Raw genomic sequence first — 15,518 nt, forward strand, 5'->3', positions numbered from 1 at the left:
CATGATCATGAAGTAATCATAATATATAAACTTGGAAATAGGTGTGTATGTACAAGTAAGTACAATTCAGCTCATGGAGTTGGAAAGTCTAGTGGTAGCTCAGATATGAATGAATCCATTCCTTACTTGTTTATGTGATACTCCATATCTACACTACATTGAAAGTGAGGTGAAAGTGGAAGTGGAATCAAGAACCAAGAATCAAAGCGCGGCTGCCAATGTCCAATTCAGTAGTAGTCTCCTCTATAGCAATTGGCAACAAGTATGCCACGCCATGCCATCTTCATTGCCAGTAAACTCGGCCAGCCATTGCATCCCAGATTCATTCATCTTTGAACATGGGGACCAACGCACACTATATGTTCCAACTATGTGTATAGCTGCTTTACTTTGGAGGCCTCTCTAGTGCTACCCAACCAAATTTACCTTTCCGGAAATCTGACAGGATGCGGAATGCTGCTTGATGAGCGTCCCCATTGAACAATTGCAGTCCCAGCTTGTGGACGAAGCTGCATATTATATGGATGTCAAGTGATGACAGACCAATGAAGAAAGAAAGAACAAGAAACATGGTTAGCGCCAGATAATATTGTACCAACAAACTCACGTTTTACCAACACAGCCATCCGCCTCAATCTTGTAACGATCCTGAATTGCTTTATAACCTGTTTCCAACAACAGAATCAGATGTACTCTGGTTTTGTGTAACGTATTCACTCACAGCAGGCAAGTAAAGTAGCTTCACATAAACCACATTAATATATACTATGCCTCTAGCATGCTTACTACTTTTAACTATTGCGAGATAAGTGCAACATACCTACTGCAGGAAGTCGTGCCAAAATCTGCACGAGAATGGCCGCAACTTCAGAAACATCATAAGACCTCTCTCCAATGTCATCACATATGGCAAGTTTTACAGCAGCAGACTGATCATCAATCCTCATTGGAATTATGCCTGGAGAATCCAGTAATTCCAAGTCCTTTCCGAACCGAACCCACCTATGAAGCAAAATGCAAGATTAGCAAATACAGATATGTAAAGTCAGACCAGAACTATATCCAACATTTACAGTTTATAAAATAATTACAACCTTCCATGAAAAGATTATAATAGCTGATGAGTTTAGTACAGCAAAAGATCAGTAGTAAACCTCATGTGATACTTTATCATACAGAGCATGAACACAACCATTTGTCGATATAAAGCAGTTTTAGATCAATCATCAATGAGCAGCGAATGAATCCAAATTCTAAAATCAAGGTTTTCAACTTTTCACATTACTGCAGATACGCTTACATCATCTTTGAGGAAACTGGATTTAATATTTGACCACAGAGAAAAAGAACTTACTGCAATTCTCTTGTTACACCTGGTCTTGGAGCTGCAGGACACATTCTACGCTTGAGCAACCGGTTTATTAAAGATGATTTACCAACATTAGGATAGCCAACTATTCCAGCTCGAACCTGAATATAGGAGTAAAATATCACACAGGTAGCTAACAACTTATATTCCTGATTACAGGGTACAGACATGGAGAAGAACTCAATGAGGAATATCGCAGATTAGTTCATAGAACATTTATGGTAATGAAATATACTACAGATTCTCTTCTAAGTATAAGACATAATAGTTGACCATTGTGTGTTTTCAAAACCAAGACAGTGCATGTGGGATCAAGGATGGAAATGTTATGGAAACATCACCAGTTTGGCCAAACCAGTTTCTAAACTGTCTGAAACATGAGAAACTCACAGGACGGGGGAGCAGTTCCTTGGCTTTGCGTTTGATGTTTACATCGCCAGCCAATGTCTTTGCTAATCTAGTAAGCTTCATTGTGCCCTGAAATTCTCAAATAGTTGCATCAACTGTAAGTAGAGTATTAATTTGGTAGCATAGCTTACATGATAAAGATGTGAGCTTCAAATACCATTCCAAGCTTGCCATTTGAAAAGACCACTTTTGTCCCTTGCCGGGCATAGTAATTAGCCCAAGCATTTCGGTCATCAGTAGATATCATGTCCTCTCTGTTCAAAACAATAATTCTCTTCCGATTTCCCAACCATGAATCCATCTGTTCATCAAAGTCAAACCAAATGATAGAAACTCAGAAGGCATTACGTTTGACAAAACACATAAACTACATTAGTAAAGCCCCAGTTTCCTGATACCATATGCGGAATGTGAGAGTTTTGTGAAGTCTTATGTTTATTTATTATTTTCAGATACCCTGGAGAGCACAATGGTCATAAAGTTTATACAAGAAAAAAAACCTCTTCTTTCCAACCCCAAAATTAAGTGTGATCAAAGAGCTTCCATTGGTTCATGCCATAGTTTAGTGACAACAAAGAGTCTTCCTAATAGTAACTTTAACTTCTATCTATAAAAGAATTTCCTAGCCTGTGATTCTCTTCATATACAAAAAGAAGTAAAATGTAGTGGAGCTGAAAAGGCCCAAGGTTTTCAATTCAACTATGTTAATGAGAAGCAATACTACAATAGCATTTCATATTTCAAACACAAGATATAAAACTAATAAAGTTTTAAACCTGTGGGTGGCTAGTGGCCATTGGTATCCTAGCATCCCGAACTTCTATCACAACGTCCATCAATTTCAGCTGGTCCTTGAGCTCTTTTTCGGTTTTGGCAATGTGACCAGGATACCACTATGAAAGTGCCACCATTGAAATTGCAGAAATCACTGTCAGATTCAAGTTGCAATAAAAGATGTAACTGATGTTCCAAAACATTGGAAAGAAGATCTGACCTGAACAGGACGCAACGCTTTTGCCCAGTGATAAATATTGGCGTCTAATTCAACCCAGTCAAATTCATTGGAATCCAAGTCCAAGGTGCCACTTAGTTTTGAGCGATCCGTCCCATTTGATCCCAAACTTTTTCCACCAACAATCTGCAGGGCAAGTTGAAGCAAAATGACATGCACCCATATACATATATATACTTATATTTATTCTCTATAACATGCAAACCAACAATTAGAAGGGCAAAAGATCAAAATTTATGTAAACAAATAAAAACTGAGTGACGGAGAATAAATTGAATCCAAGAATCAACTGGAAAACATGTCAGTTGAATCGCACCGCATAATTTAGGCAGACATGTAACACACAGGTGCACCGCAAGGAGTAACAGTAGCTAACAATGAAAAATCAAATAAATAAATTATACTGCTACTAGGTTCCAAAATGATGCCTGGATGATTGGCGAAGGGCGGGAAGTAGGTAGGGTAGCGGACTGTATATGCGCAGCGCTCCGGGATTTGATTAAGTTTCCGGCAACTGGTGCTGAAGGATTGCTGCTAAGAGAGAAGGCATGAAGCTGAGCAGCCATCATCATCGACTGAGACAGACAGACGGCTGGTTGCTTCTGTCTTGCCTTGCCTTCCCTTCCGCTATCCTCAAACAGAAAGGAATGAAGAGAAGCGCGCTCTACTGCAGCACAGGACAGGTGAGTAAAGGAAATTTGTAAACCCGACTTTGTTCTGAAATGACTAGTTTGTCCTTCCACTTATCTTTTCCAAACCCAATTCAAATTAGACTTGCCCAATCAGTTCAGTTTGGAACCGTCGATTCGAAATCGAAACCGGTCTATACCCGGTTCAGTAAACTGTTGGTTACTTCCTCCAACGGTATTTATGCTTGGTAGAAGGAAGAAACTAAAAAGTAGAGAATTTTAATATTAAAACATGATAAAATTAAGAATATACTGTATCTTGTACAATTTTAATTTTAAACTGAAATATCGTGAATTTATATCAGTAATATTTTGTGCATGTATAATGTATGTATCTATCTCTGTACATAATGGAGTTATGGAAATGAATAATATTGGGCTTGAAATTGGCAGATGGCCCATTAAATTAAATGGGATCAAAGGTTATTATATAGACAACGAATGATGATGTCAGCACATGGCATGACATGAGTGTTCCACTCAGATATGAAATAAAATGAAATGAATGAATGATGGGATGGATAGGAATAATATTACTTGGGATCAATCAATCGATATTTGCGGGGTACTTTTTGAAACGGCATTTTGAAGAAGATGATGATAAGTATGCATGTATGTTATATGTGTATTCACCAATGCATATTCTCATCTTGCGTTTTAAGCAATAATGAATTACAACATATACGACCATTACATTACATATATATATATATATATATTCATGTGGTCCTGTCCTGTATGTCTTCCTTTTCCAATCAAATTATTATTACTATAAGGGTTGCATGTTTTCCCTACAAAAACAAAGCTATATATATATATATATATATGGCGCTGTACGTAGAAGCTTCAGCAGAAGGCGACGACATATGACTAATAATTAATCTATCTATTTCCGATCAAAGAAATAATTAATCTATCTATTCATTATTAATTCTGTTATGATCAAATTCAAATGATGTATAGAATACGTAGGTAGGTATCTATCTATCTATCTATATATTTTTTGGTTATATATGAGTAGGGAATGAATTCTATGAAGACAACGCACTAGAACCTAACAAAAAGCCAAGCCAATTCAATCCAACCCTATTAAACAACGGTAATTACAACATATTATAATATGTGTCATCATATTACAAATACAATTCAACTTGGCAATTGGCATGCAGTAGTAAGGGAGAACGCATCGGAACTGTCCGGGATCGGGATCGGGAGCACCACCTCATATAAATATAAATATATATATATATATATATATACACATATCATCACTGATCAGTCCTACTTTTTCTATCTGTGTCCACCCTCAGCCTCAGGTGATTTTTGCAAGCCCAATACCCCACACACACACACACCATGAATCAATCAAATCTCATCTATCCACCTGCCTGCTGCTGATTCTTCTAACCCGTTTGTCCATCAAAACAGAGCTATTCATTCATTCATTCATACTGCAGACACGCCACCCCTTTTGTTCAGGTCCATACCAATATAGGAGTATTTAAGACAGACAGACAGACACCCCCTTATTATGTCTCAGCTAACTGCTGCCTGCTAATACACCCACACACACTATCTAATTCAATTAACTATACCAACTTAAAACATGTTCTACCTAGCCTAACAATACATAAATTCAGGCACACCCCTGATGATGTATTCATAATCAGCAACCAAGCTAAGCAAGGACAGAAATAAATAATATTACTAGCTCAACAGCTTCAGTCTCTTCTCTATATTAAATAATAAATGTATGTCTCTGTGCCCCACAAAAATTTACCACCTCCATCCACCTATATAAGTACCAGATCGTACTTTTATTCCACTTGTGTATACTTCTTCATTACTACAAGACAAAGTATGTTATCACATAACATACATGTATCATGAATGAAGAGCGAGGACGAAGCTTTGAAGTGGGTGGTCATTTATGTGGAAAAACAACAAGAAGTACTTGTGGAAAAATATTCCACAATATTAATTATTGCAACAATATTGAGAAGATCTCACAACATTCAGCAGAACAAGGATACTTAAATCAAATTAATCACCGGCAATAAATATATACGGCATCATAATGAATATATATATATATATATATCTATCTAGGCAGACAAACTCTAGTATTGTTTTTCCTAGACACGCATTAATTGTGGGTTGGAAAAATAAGAGACCGTTAGGTTCCAGTTGATTACTCACATGCCTGCCTGAGAGTAATTTACTTGGCAAATAATACTAACATCTATAATAATAATAATAATAATAATAATAATAATAATATAATTATTATTATTATTATTATTATTATTATTATTCTTATTATGAGTATATAGTATAATAGTAATTTATTGTATTGGCTACCGCTTAAAAGTTGACAATAGAGACAGTTAACTTAACTAGGGGAAATAAATTAATAAAAAACTGGCACAAGAAAATGGATGGATTAATTAATTAATTAACGAACCTAACGGCCGTTTCCTTGCACGGACTCGGTGGCAGGCTACTCCGTCCCGTTACGATTAGCTGTTGTACGAACCTTCCGATCCTCTCTCTGTTTGTCTCCGCCAGCAACCGCTTGCCGCCGAACGGCAACGACTCCACTCCTCTCTCATCCAGTGCTTCCTCCGCCTCGCCGTTGGCCTGAAAAGCGGCAGCGTTGAGAATCAATTTATGTTTGGCGTAATGTTTAGTTGTGCGAAATTTTACCTGTATTCTGACGTAATTATTGGAATTCCAACAGAAGGCGTTGCCGAGCATTTGATCGACGGTTTCGGAGACGCCGTCGAGTGCAATGCCTAGGATGGACACCGTCGAGCAGTCACCGTGGCGGCCGAGCTTCATCGTCGACGGTCTGCTTAGTCCGTTTCCGAGCGACAGCACCAACAGATCATCCACGCCAGTAACAGAGGGGAAATCGCGCTTGTTGTGAAGAACGTGTGTGACGGCCGCTGCGGTGGGATTGTTCATCACAATCCCACCATCCACGGCTAAGCAGGAGGTTTTTCCGTCACACGAGGTTAGCTTAAACGGCTTGAACATTGACGGCGTCGCTGCCGTGGCGCGAATGGCTTTCCAAAGCTCGAAATCGAAGCTCGGCGACTCGGAAGCGTCGGCTCGAGAGAAAACAAACGGCGCCGAGGTGTTCAAATCGAAGCAGGGGACAAGGAGAGGCCTACATGTGTCCCTGAGGGTTAAGACCTTGCCATCATCTCTCTTGAATGCTTCCTTCAACGCCAAATCCATGCTCGTCCCCGATAACCTCATCCGCCGGCGGAAAACGCCAACGTGTTTAACTTTGAATAGTGCCGTTCGATTTCTAGCAATAAAGTTAAGGGCGTCCCTAGCAGAGTAGAGCGGATGACCAGCGCCGTCATCGGCGACGAGCATTGCGGCGAGGAGCGCGCCGATCCCAGTGCCGGCAACAATATCGAAGAAGTGAGCAATCCGAGCGTTGGAATCGCCAGTTTTGGCTTGGATCTGGTGTTCGAGATGAACCAAGGCGGCTCCGGCAATAACACAGGTGGTTCCTCCACCGTCAATGGTGAGAACACGTGTTTTGATCTTGCCCTCGCAGTGGTGCAAGTGCAACCATTTCTGCTCCAGCCTGGAGAAAATCTCCATCGTTACCTTATTCAACTCCATCACATACTACTACTACTACAACACCACTTGCAAATTGCAATGACTCTCCTCAGTCCTCTCCTCTCCTCTCCTCTCCTCCAATTAACTCGGTCAATCTATAGGCTTTCATTCAGTGCACGGCTAGAGTAGAGAGACCTAGAATAGAATAGGTTGGGGGACAAATTACAGGGGAAAAGAGAGGGTGGTCACGCTTAACCACTGAAGGGCATTAATGGCTGGTTGGCGTGAAAATGAGAACAAATCCTCCCTCCTCCTCCTCCTCCTAAAAGGAAGGGAGGAAGCACCTCTCTGTCTCTTTCTGTCTTACTCTCTCACTCTGCGTGGGGGAGAGGAGTGCTGGAAGGTGAGTGGGGGTCCGTATATATACACTTACCATACATACCCGTCACTCAGTTGGACTCGACGACGGTGTGCTACTCCAAACATAAAGTGAGACAAACTAGACTAGATTAGAGTAGAGTGCACAATGGTTGTTACTTGAGCCTATTTCTATGCGTAGTCATAGATAGATGGCGATGATAGTATTTGTATTTGTATTGTTGGAATGGCTCACTGCATACAACATAATAATAATAATAATAATAATAATAATAATAATAATGATGGTAGTTATTTCATCCAATCTATTCTATTAGTGTATTAAACGCGCTTTTACTGAGGAATCATGTCATTATTAAATTGATTAATTAAAGACGGGCGAAGAGGAAGGGAGAGAGAAATACGGCTCTACTTCCTACTAGCACTAGCACTAGCCCTAGCCCTCCACTCCAGTCCTTCCTAGGGTAATAAATTTTATGCATCACAGTCACGGCCACACCCACCCTATTGTAATAATTAAATATGTGATCGTTTTGTGTTATTGCTGTTATAGAATAATTGACACACCACACAAATATCATAACTCGACGTCCAACCTATACGGAAGCTTGCTTTGCTTGCCCCGTGCCCTTGCCCTTGCCCTTGCCACTTTCAAAGTTCCGTAAAACCACCCAATGATTAGGGAATCATGTTATTAGCCTAGCCTACTCATAACAATACTGATACCAACAACAAATTATAAAGAGAATAATCATAGTTACAAAAGACCAAAACTTATGTATTTATCACGCTGCTTCAAAACATAAAAAGCACCCACCAACAGCAACACCATTAAGTATAAAAAGATTTCCAGGGTGGGTTCAACAAGACAAAAAACACAAACCTAACTAATAATACGATAGTAGTAGTATTACTGCATATGTATGTGTGTATGCATGTTTCCGAGACAAAACTTGGGGAGATGGAAGGAAGGAAGGTGGTGATGAAGCTTTATCCAGTAGAGGGTACTATAGGTGCCATTTCAAGGTTTGAAGTGGTGTAGGGCTTGGAGTCGGACAGACATGTTATGCTGTTGCCTGTCCCAAGGGGAGACCCTGACGAATCAATGACAATCAGGGATTATTACATGTCAGGATATCATGAGATGCACAAGCCAAAAACGGAAGACAATATCATAACCACTTACTTAAATTACAGATCCCCAACCCCCCCTCCCCCCATTTCTTTTTTTATCTCACTCGGGTGGGGTGGGTGGGTCAAGAAGAAGCTGGAGGTTTGGCCTGGTTGGCATACTTCCCATATCTCCTGCCGATCTCAGCATCCGTCAGTAAATCCCACACCTGAAGAAAATTAGCCAAAAACACCAAGTACTTAGCATCCGTTTGCAAATTGAACAAACAATGAAGCCCAAGGCAAACGATTGAAATGGAAGAATATGCACAATTTGCTAGATAAATCACGAACGCTGGAAGAAGAAGAAGAAGAAAGCAAAACGAGCTAATAAGAAGACAGTCATCCATCAAGCAATCGCTAAACAGAGGCCCACAGAAACTAAAAATTCATTGCTACAACATTAGTAAGAAAAGAAGTGGATAGAAGGCGTGGTAAACCATGAGAAAAAACGCATTATAATTACATACAAACTAATGCATGTGTACTGGCTGAACACGACAGAAAGGCCCACATTCTATGATGACGAAAATATGTTCAAGTGAAGAGTATGAAAGATACCACCCACCTGGAGTTGTCCCTTGGAACCTCCAATTGCTAATGTGAGAGGGCTCTCTTCTGAGAAAGAAATGGAAAATACAGCTCCCTGGCAACAAACCATTCACAAGAAAACAGATTAACAGTAACCCTATCATATTCCATCTTCAACCTTCCAGTGGAAAGGGAAGGGTTGGATTGAGATCAATCACCAACCACCCAAGTCTCACTGGAAAGATCCGTGATATTTATTGACCACTCCCAAAAACTGTAAAGGGAAAACAAAGGGGGCATACAGCTTTACGGTTTTGAGAAGCAATGCACGATGGCTCATTTGTAAGATCCCAGAGTTTCACCTGCAGTAGAAGAAAGCCAGCAGACCTTGTTCAAAACAAGTCCAGCAATGAACAAACGAAGGCAAAGAGACTCAGAGCATACCATCTTATCCATTGCACCAGTTGCTAGAAGCTAAGAAAACAAATTAATGTTCCCAAGTGAGTTCAGAAATAAATGCAATGTCAGAAAATGTAAAAGAATGGAACAACAGGCACATACATTTGGGATTTTACTATTATATGCAATTGCGCATACTGCTTTATCGTGTGCATGGAGAGTGAAACTTGGCTTAGGCTGATGAGATGCATCAGAACTAGCTGTACGGATATCAAAACCAGTAACCATGCCATTCTCAAGGCTGACCTGAGAAAACAATTAGAATAGCATTTTTATGTGATGAATACTTCATCCTTGACTGAGGTAGACATTAGGGGATCTCACAAACATCCACTTCACAATTGAGTTTAAGCTTTAACCATTCACCAATTATATTTTCAACATTCAGAGTACAAACCACAAATGAATGTTCTGTGTGAGGATCCCATGCCAAGCTTTCAACATCAGCTGCAACTGACCATTTAAATCCACTATGCGAAGGCGACCTCACATCTCTCTGAATGAGTAAAATGGTCATGCAAAAGAAAATTTAATTGATAGAAAGAGAGAGAGAGAGCAGCAGCAGCATAAAATAAAATTTAGAGTGTAAGGGTTTGGTACCATAACTACAGAATGATCAAAAGATCCACTGAGAAGAACATGAGGAGCAAAATGATTCCATGCAACTGCTTGAACCTGCGCATCAAATGATATACCATCAAACATGATTCAACAAAATAGATAAAAACCGGCACATTAACTTCACCACCTATATTTCCATTAGAGACATTTCAACAACAGTAATTATCGTGAAATAAGTCATACACAGCATTTTGTATGTTTTTGTTAACAAGAAGTTATTGAGTATGATCCAAAATCAAGTGAAAGTGAACATTATCTCAGTCAGTTTTATCACTTTTAACTTGAAAGTAGAGAAAGACATCTACGAGTGATGAATGTATTCTTACAATGTTTAGCAGCAAATTCATGTAGAATACAACCCACAACTTGATTCAGTTACTAACAGAATATTAGTGAACATCAACCAACTCATTGTTATATTCTAGAAGTAAAACAGGCAGAAAAGGGTTGTTTTTGACTTGTGAATGTGCAAGACTGAAATTTCGTATAAGTTAATTACAGTTGCAAACCAGTTTGTAAAGATACTGGAAATATGAGCCTTGCCTTGTCTGTATGATGCTCGAAGGTTGATGTACATGTTTCAGCTTTCACATCCCAAATTTTAACCAACTTATCTGCACTTGCACTAGCAAGTACGTTCCTGGAGAAGCCCAAAATAAATAATAAAAACAAACAAACTAACAAACACAATAAAAAAAAAAAAAAAGAAAAAAGAATTCATCTTAGAAACCTGAGCCAAGCACTAAACTCAAAGACCTTACAAATACCTGAATTCTTTGTTCCAAGCAAGTCCAAGAACTGAATCTGTGTGACTGCCATCTTTGTATGAAACAGATTTCTGATCAAAATTAAATAAAACATTTGTGTTAGAATTAGCATGTTGTCAAGCTTTCTAAGAGTTTCAGGCTAGTATTCCCTAAGGAAACAACAATTTATATTACTGCTCAAGTTTTCAAGCACAAGGGATCATCACTATTGACTATCATACTCTCAACTCTCAAGATGAACAGCTTGTTCAATGCAAGAAGGCATACAACCTCTTCCAAACAAAAATCAGAAAGGAGAAGCAATCCACATTCAATTACTATACATCAAGATCAAAGTTTATACACTTTCTATGTCTTACAACCAAGGAGATTTTTATAACTAGGTTTCTTAACAACATTTAAGTCTGAATACCATAAGTTACCTTCTTTCCCTTTTTCTTCTTTTTAATCATCCCACCCAATGTAGCAGTTGGCTGGACTTCATCCATCTAAAGCCAATGAGGGATTAATTAGTACACTGTAACCTAAGGGATCAATAATATAACATTAAAGCCCCCAAACTACATACAATATCAAGATCCCATATCTCAATAGTTGGTTCCATAGAGCCGACAGCAATAAAGTTGCCTGTTGACAAAAAAATAAAATAAAATAAAATCTCGATTTATAAACAAGTCCTAGTTTGGGGTAAAAATTAAAATATAAATCAGGGAAAATAAAGTAGCAGAGAAGAGGGCAAAGAAAGAAATAAATAAAAGAAAGAGAATTCATTATGACTTAAAGCATAAAGTTTGACATGTGAACAGTAAAAAGGAAAAAACAGTGAAGATATATAAGATCATTAAAGGAAAGGACTAACAAGAATATATCACAATCCGTTAGAGAGAGTCATCACCCAAACCTAATTATTTCTACAGATCTAATAAGTCAGCATATCCATGTATTCAGTTACCTTTTTCTCCACCTTTAATAGGACAATCCAGCCATGCTGTGCATAGAGGGAATGCTGGGAGAACAATATCATGGTGTACATACATGTTCAAATCACCATTTGCATCGCTTTCCAAAATCCAAACCTGATTGTTGATATGGGTTCAAATCATGACATTTAAAACATTAAAAATAATAAATAAAAAGGGATTTCACATTCATTTTGACAACACATCTTTACAAACAATTACATGCCTCAAGCTGGCTAACATCGTCTTCATTCCTGGCACAAACTATGACAGCATCATCTGGCTTTATGATGATATCCTCCTCCTCTTCAGATTCACTCTGAAATAATTAATTGCACAAACAGAAAGTAAATGTTCAAATGATACGAGCAAAAGGAATGGAATTGTAGCATGTATGGCAACTTAAACTCCAGAGAATCAAAGGGTTTGCTTGGTTGTTTCTTCACAGCCCCATTTTCCCTATACATCCACAGTAACTTATTTTGTTTCCTCCCCAATACATCACATCAAATAATTATTTATATTACATCAAACAACTTTTAATTTAATATTTTTACTATATTCAAAACACACCAAAACAAAACCAAACAAACCCAAAGTTTCAGTCAACTTACAGATTGTTTCTTCAAATAAGGGTCCATCTCATTACTTGGATAATATAAGTTACTGGATCCGAAAAGATCAACACCTGAATTGCATTCAGGAAAAAATGTTCAGCATATAAAATGTGTGCACGTGTGTGTACACATGTTTGAGGACAACACACCATGGACAATAAACCCAATGACCCATATAATAAACATCACATATATTTATGCAAGCTCTTCAAAGGTGAATTTTCACACTTTCTATATCACAATGTTGGGAAAGTAACTAAGAAAATTACAATGCTCATCATAGATATCCACCATGATTTCCAGTAAACCCTTATGAGTAACCATATGGATATTCATGGAAAGGTGAATCTTCACAGATAGGTTATATATCAAAATGTCAAGATAGTAACTAAAAACTTACCATCATCATCTTCATCATAGTTATCCATGTCCAGATCTTTCAGTGCATCAGATAAGCCATCAGTTTCTAGCTTCGAACTCTTGGAAGATTTGCCAAGTGCATCAGCAGTGGATAATGCACGAGCTACTTCATCATCCTCATCGTTATCATCATCAACATTCATAGTTTCATCATTTTCTTCACTATGACTCCCTTCACTGCAAAGATTACCACAGATTACTCGCATATAACACTAAATTATAATAATAACACAATATAGCCTCATATTGCGTGATCAAATCTTTTCCATAAGCATCATAATTATTAAAGACGAGCTACAGAATAGCTACACTATCAGTCTACTGCAGTGATGAATGAAAAGGTACCCAACAAAGAGAGTGAGTGATCAGTATTCATAGTTTAGTTTTTATATTTCAATTGAGAATTTTGATGACTGGCTCCTACGAATCTATTTCACCCGCACGCAGCCTTTTGGTTTTTCAATATTAAAAGTATTAAACCAGTCAATACTAACTAAACTAAGCACTCCACGTAGAAGAATGAAAGGGATCAGGGTAACTCAAGCCAAACCGTATTTCCAAGGGTCGACTCTTCAAAATTTTCTCAATTTCTTCTTTCGACGGAGGATCGGCTGCTTCAGGCACCGACTTTGACGCCCCTTTGGGAACCCAAGACACGGCCGCTATCATTATCGCTTATCCTTCCTTCCTTTCGAATGTAAACAGAAATTTTGTTGATAAAAAGAACAAATCTAACATGATATAAAAAGAGAGAGAGAGTATATAGCTAAACTACATCGGGCTAAGGACTGCGCTTTAACACGGATTCAAAGCATAACGAAAAGAGCATACTCATACATGTACCTCAGATAATGTATCGTGACAATTAAATGTTTTCTTTTTTTCGTTTTCAGTGTGATGATACAATGTCCTCCGAACCCGAATATCACGCCGGAGTAGGAATTGTACTCTGCTCAAGTTTTGTATGGTGGCGCGAAGGAGTTCAATTTAGGGCTTAGGGTTTTGATGAATGAAGTAAATAAAATACGGGGCAAAATTCGTCAAGACCATATGTATGTTTATCCAATCTCCGATCGGGTCGGGTCTCTTGCCCAATCGAACCCGAACCGCAACCGAATCCGTCTTTTTGCACGGTTCGGTGTGGGTACCTTCATACTTCATTCTCCACACCGTGTGGTTCATTCATTATTATAATTATTATTCCCCTGTCCCACATCTCATGTCCACCTTTATATTTTCTTTCGTTCTATTTATTTTGTTATTTTTCAAAAAGAAATTTTAATTTTATTTTTAAAAATTTAATTTTTAATTTTTTTAATTTTAATTATACTAATCAATTATTTTAATCTTAATTTATAATTATTTTTATTATACGATAATTATTTTCACTAATACATTTTTAATTATTTATTAATTATACCACTTTTAGATTCTCGTATCTATAGTAACATGATCAAATTATCCGGAACGGAGGGAATATTATTTAATGTGTATATATAGGGAGAGAGAAAAAGATCTTACCAGGTTCATTATTATAATTATTATTTAATGTGTGTATATATAGAGAGAGACATAAAGATCTTACCAGTCTGGCCGAGCCGCAGGAAAAGAAGAGGGAGACAGAAAAGAATGAGGAGAAGAAGGACTGATGAAGAGAGGAAGAAATTGGTTCACGGTGGCTGTGGATTTTGAAATCGTTAGGGCAAATTTTCTTACATATATATTTTACAAAAATATAAAAAATAATATGTTGGTAATGTTTGTTTTTTACAAAAATTTCAACGTGGCTGTAAAATAAAGTGATGTGACATGTGTTTCGAATTAAACACGGCCGTGTTCTGTGTTCTATGTAGTACACTGACAAGAAGCATGCGTATACTTGCTTGATGTCTGCTGTATAATCGAAGTCTACATGAAAACACACAAAAACTGAAGCAAAAGAAAAATGGTAATGTAAACAGACGCGTAGGCGTAGTTGCATGCATACCTTGTACGTACACCACAGCTGATGGATTGGATCTTTCTAATTCTGTTATTTCACTGCATGCGTGTCTTGTCACTTTCTTGCATATAATATCATAAGTATATGCTATTGCAATCAATCCCTTATTCCATGATTTACACTTTCACTTGCAAAACATCCTATCCTATCCTATCCTATCCTATCATATTCATTATTATAATTTCTATTTCCTGTTTGATTTTACATAACACTAGTTGTACAACTATATCTCTATATCTATATATATTCATTCTTTCCTTCCTTCCTGAGATCAAATTCTACAATTTAAAATATATAAATACCTGGTATATTTAAACGCATATAAAACTCAAAATAATTGATTTTTAAACATTAAGTGGTGAATATACTATTTAGCATATATGATCCACCACTTTTGAAATGCTACGTAGTATTCAAGTATGATAAATTAAAAATATTTAAAATTCTATTATTCAATAATATATCAAATTTGTTTACATAAAAATAAGTTTCCAGTTAATATTAAATTTACGGCCAAGATTTTCAGGCATGGGG

General features: G+C 37.6%; 3 protein-coding genes across 5 annotated transcripts; all 3 read right to left on the reverse strand.

Moving 5' to 3' along the window:
• Positions 1 to 8: 8 nt before the first annotated feature.
• On the reverse strand, positions 9 to 3,469 carry LOC127259357 (DAR GTPase 3, chloroplastic). Of its 2 annotated transcripts, none has more exons than XM_051286647.1 (9): positions 3,194 to 3,469; positions 2,772 to 2,915; positions 2,554 to 2,670; positions 1,935 to 2,078; positions 1,760 to 1,846; positions 1,355 to 1,470; positions 821 to 1,002; positions 608 to 665; positions 9 to 509 (listed from the first exon to the last, which is right to left on the reverse strand). In XM_051286647.1, exons 1-9 carry the CDS (start codon positions 3,359 to 3,361, stop codon positions 386 to 388), a joined length of 1,140 nt encoding a protein of 379 aa, XP_051142604.1. In that variant the 5' UTR covers positions 3,362 to 3,469; the 3' UTR covers positions 9 to 385. The 2 variants fall into 2 exon arrangements, with proteins under 2 accessions (XP_051142604.1, XP_051142605.1); XM_051286648.1 differs by having other exon boundaries at positions 3,218 to 3,468.
• A 1,120-nt stretch (positions 3,470 to 4,589) lies between these two features.
• On the reverse strand, positions 4,590 to 7,606 carry LOC127259805 (probable inactive patatin-like protein 9). The gene is made up of 3 exons (XM_051287416.1): positions 6,185 to 7,606; positions 5,943 to 6,118; positions 4,590 to 5,324 (listed from the first exon to the last, which is right to left on the reverse strand). The coding sequence occupies exons 1-3, from the start codon at positions 7,118 to 7,120 to the stop codon at positions 5,255 to 5,257; spliced, it is 1,182 nt and encodes a 393-aa protein (XP_051143373.1). The 5' UTR covers positions 7,121 to 7,606; the 3' UTR covers positions 4,590 to 5,254.
• Positions 7,607 to 8,158: 552 nt separating this feature from the next.
• Positions 8,159 to 14,012, reverse strand: LOC127259430 (uncharacterized). 2 transcript variants are annotated; one of them, XM_051286774.1, is made up of 18 exons: positions 13,826 to 14,012; positions 13,533 to 13,666; positions 12,963 to 13,159; positions 12,560 to 12,633; positions 12,178 to 12,264; positions 11,939 to 12,068; positions 11,555 to 11,613; positions 11,409 to 11,474; positions 10,987 to 11,057; positions 10,763 to 10,859; positions 10,199 to 10,273; positions 9,996 to 10,094; positions 9,701 to 9,844; positions 9,584 to 9,613; positions 9,442 to 9,501; positions 9,177 to 9,254; positions 8,625 to 8,778; positions 8,159 to 8,532 (listed from the first exon to the last, which is right to left on the reverse strand). In XM_051286774.1, exons 2-17 carry the CDS (start codon positions 13,649 to 13,651, stop codon positions 8,695 to 8,697), a joined length of 1,470 nt encoding a protein of 489 aa, XP_051142731.1. In that variant the 5' UTR covers positions 13,652 to 13,666; positions 13,826 to 14,012; the 3' UTR covers positions 8,159 to 8,532; positions 8,625 to 8,694. The 2 variants fall into 2 exon arrangements, with proteins under 2 accessions (XP_051142731.1, XP_051142730.1); XM_051286773.1 differs by having other exon boundaries at positions 13,533 to 13,670.
• Positions 14,013 to 15,518: the final 1,506 nt, after the last annotated feature.

The sequence above is a fragment of the Andrographis paniculata genome, unplaced genomic scaffold, assembly GCF_009805555.1.
Source record: "Andrographis paniculata isolate CXL003 unplaced genomic scaffold, ASM980555v1 Contig60END, whole genome shotgun sequence".
Lineage (NCBI taxonomy): Eukaryota > Viridiplantae > Streptophyta > Magnoliopsida > Lamiales > Acanthaceae > Andrographis > Andrographis paniculata.

What these genes read in the sequence shown, in the direction of transcription:
- LOC127259357 (XM_051286647.1), bottom strand. Translation starts at nt 3,361, where the DNA reads ATGATGATGGCTGCTCAGCTTCATGCCTTCTCTCTTAGCAGCAATCCT. An exon ending in TGGCCACTAGCCACCCACAG is followed by an intron (nt 2,079 to 2,553) that starts GTTTAAAACTTT and finishes TTTGATGAACAG; the next exon opens with ATGGATTCATGGTTGGGAAA. An exon ending in AGGAACTGCTCCCCCGTCCT is followed by an intron (nt 1,471 to 1,759) that starts GTGAGTTTCTCA and finishes TCCTATATTCAG; the next exon opens with GTTCGAGCTGGAATAGTTGG.
- LOC127259430 (XM_051286774.1), bottom strand. Translation starts at nt 13,651, where the DNA reads ATGATAGCGGCCGTGTCTTGGGTTCCCAAAGGGGCGTCAAAGTCGGTG. An exon ending in CTTATTTGAAGAAACAATCT is followed by an intron (nt 12,265 to 12,559) that starts GTAAGTTGACTG and finishes TAATTATTTCAG; the next exon opens with AGTGAATCTGAAGAGGAGGA. An exon ending in ATGAAGACGATGTTAGCCAG is followed by an intron (nt 12,069 to 12,177) that starts CTTGAGGCATGT and finishes ACCCATATCAAC; the next exon opens with AATCAGGTTTGGATTTTGGA.
- LOC127259805 (XM_051287416.1), bottom strand. Translation starts at nt 7,120, where the DNA reads ATGGAGTTGAATAAGGTAACGATGGAGATTTTCTCCAGGCTGGAGCAG. An exon ending in ATAATTACGTCAGAATACAG is followed by an intron (nt 6,119 to 6,184) that starts GTAAAATTTCGC and finishes GCCGCTTTTCAG; the next exon opens with GCCAACGGCGAGGCGGAGGA. An exon ending in TGCAAGGAAACGGCCGTTAG is followed by an intron (nt 5,325 to 5,942) that starts GTTCGTTAATTA and finishes TTTGTCTTGTAG; the next exon opens with TAATGAAGAAGTATACACAA.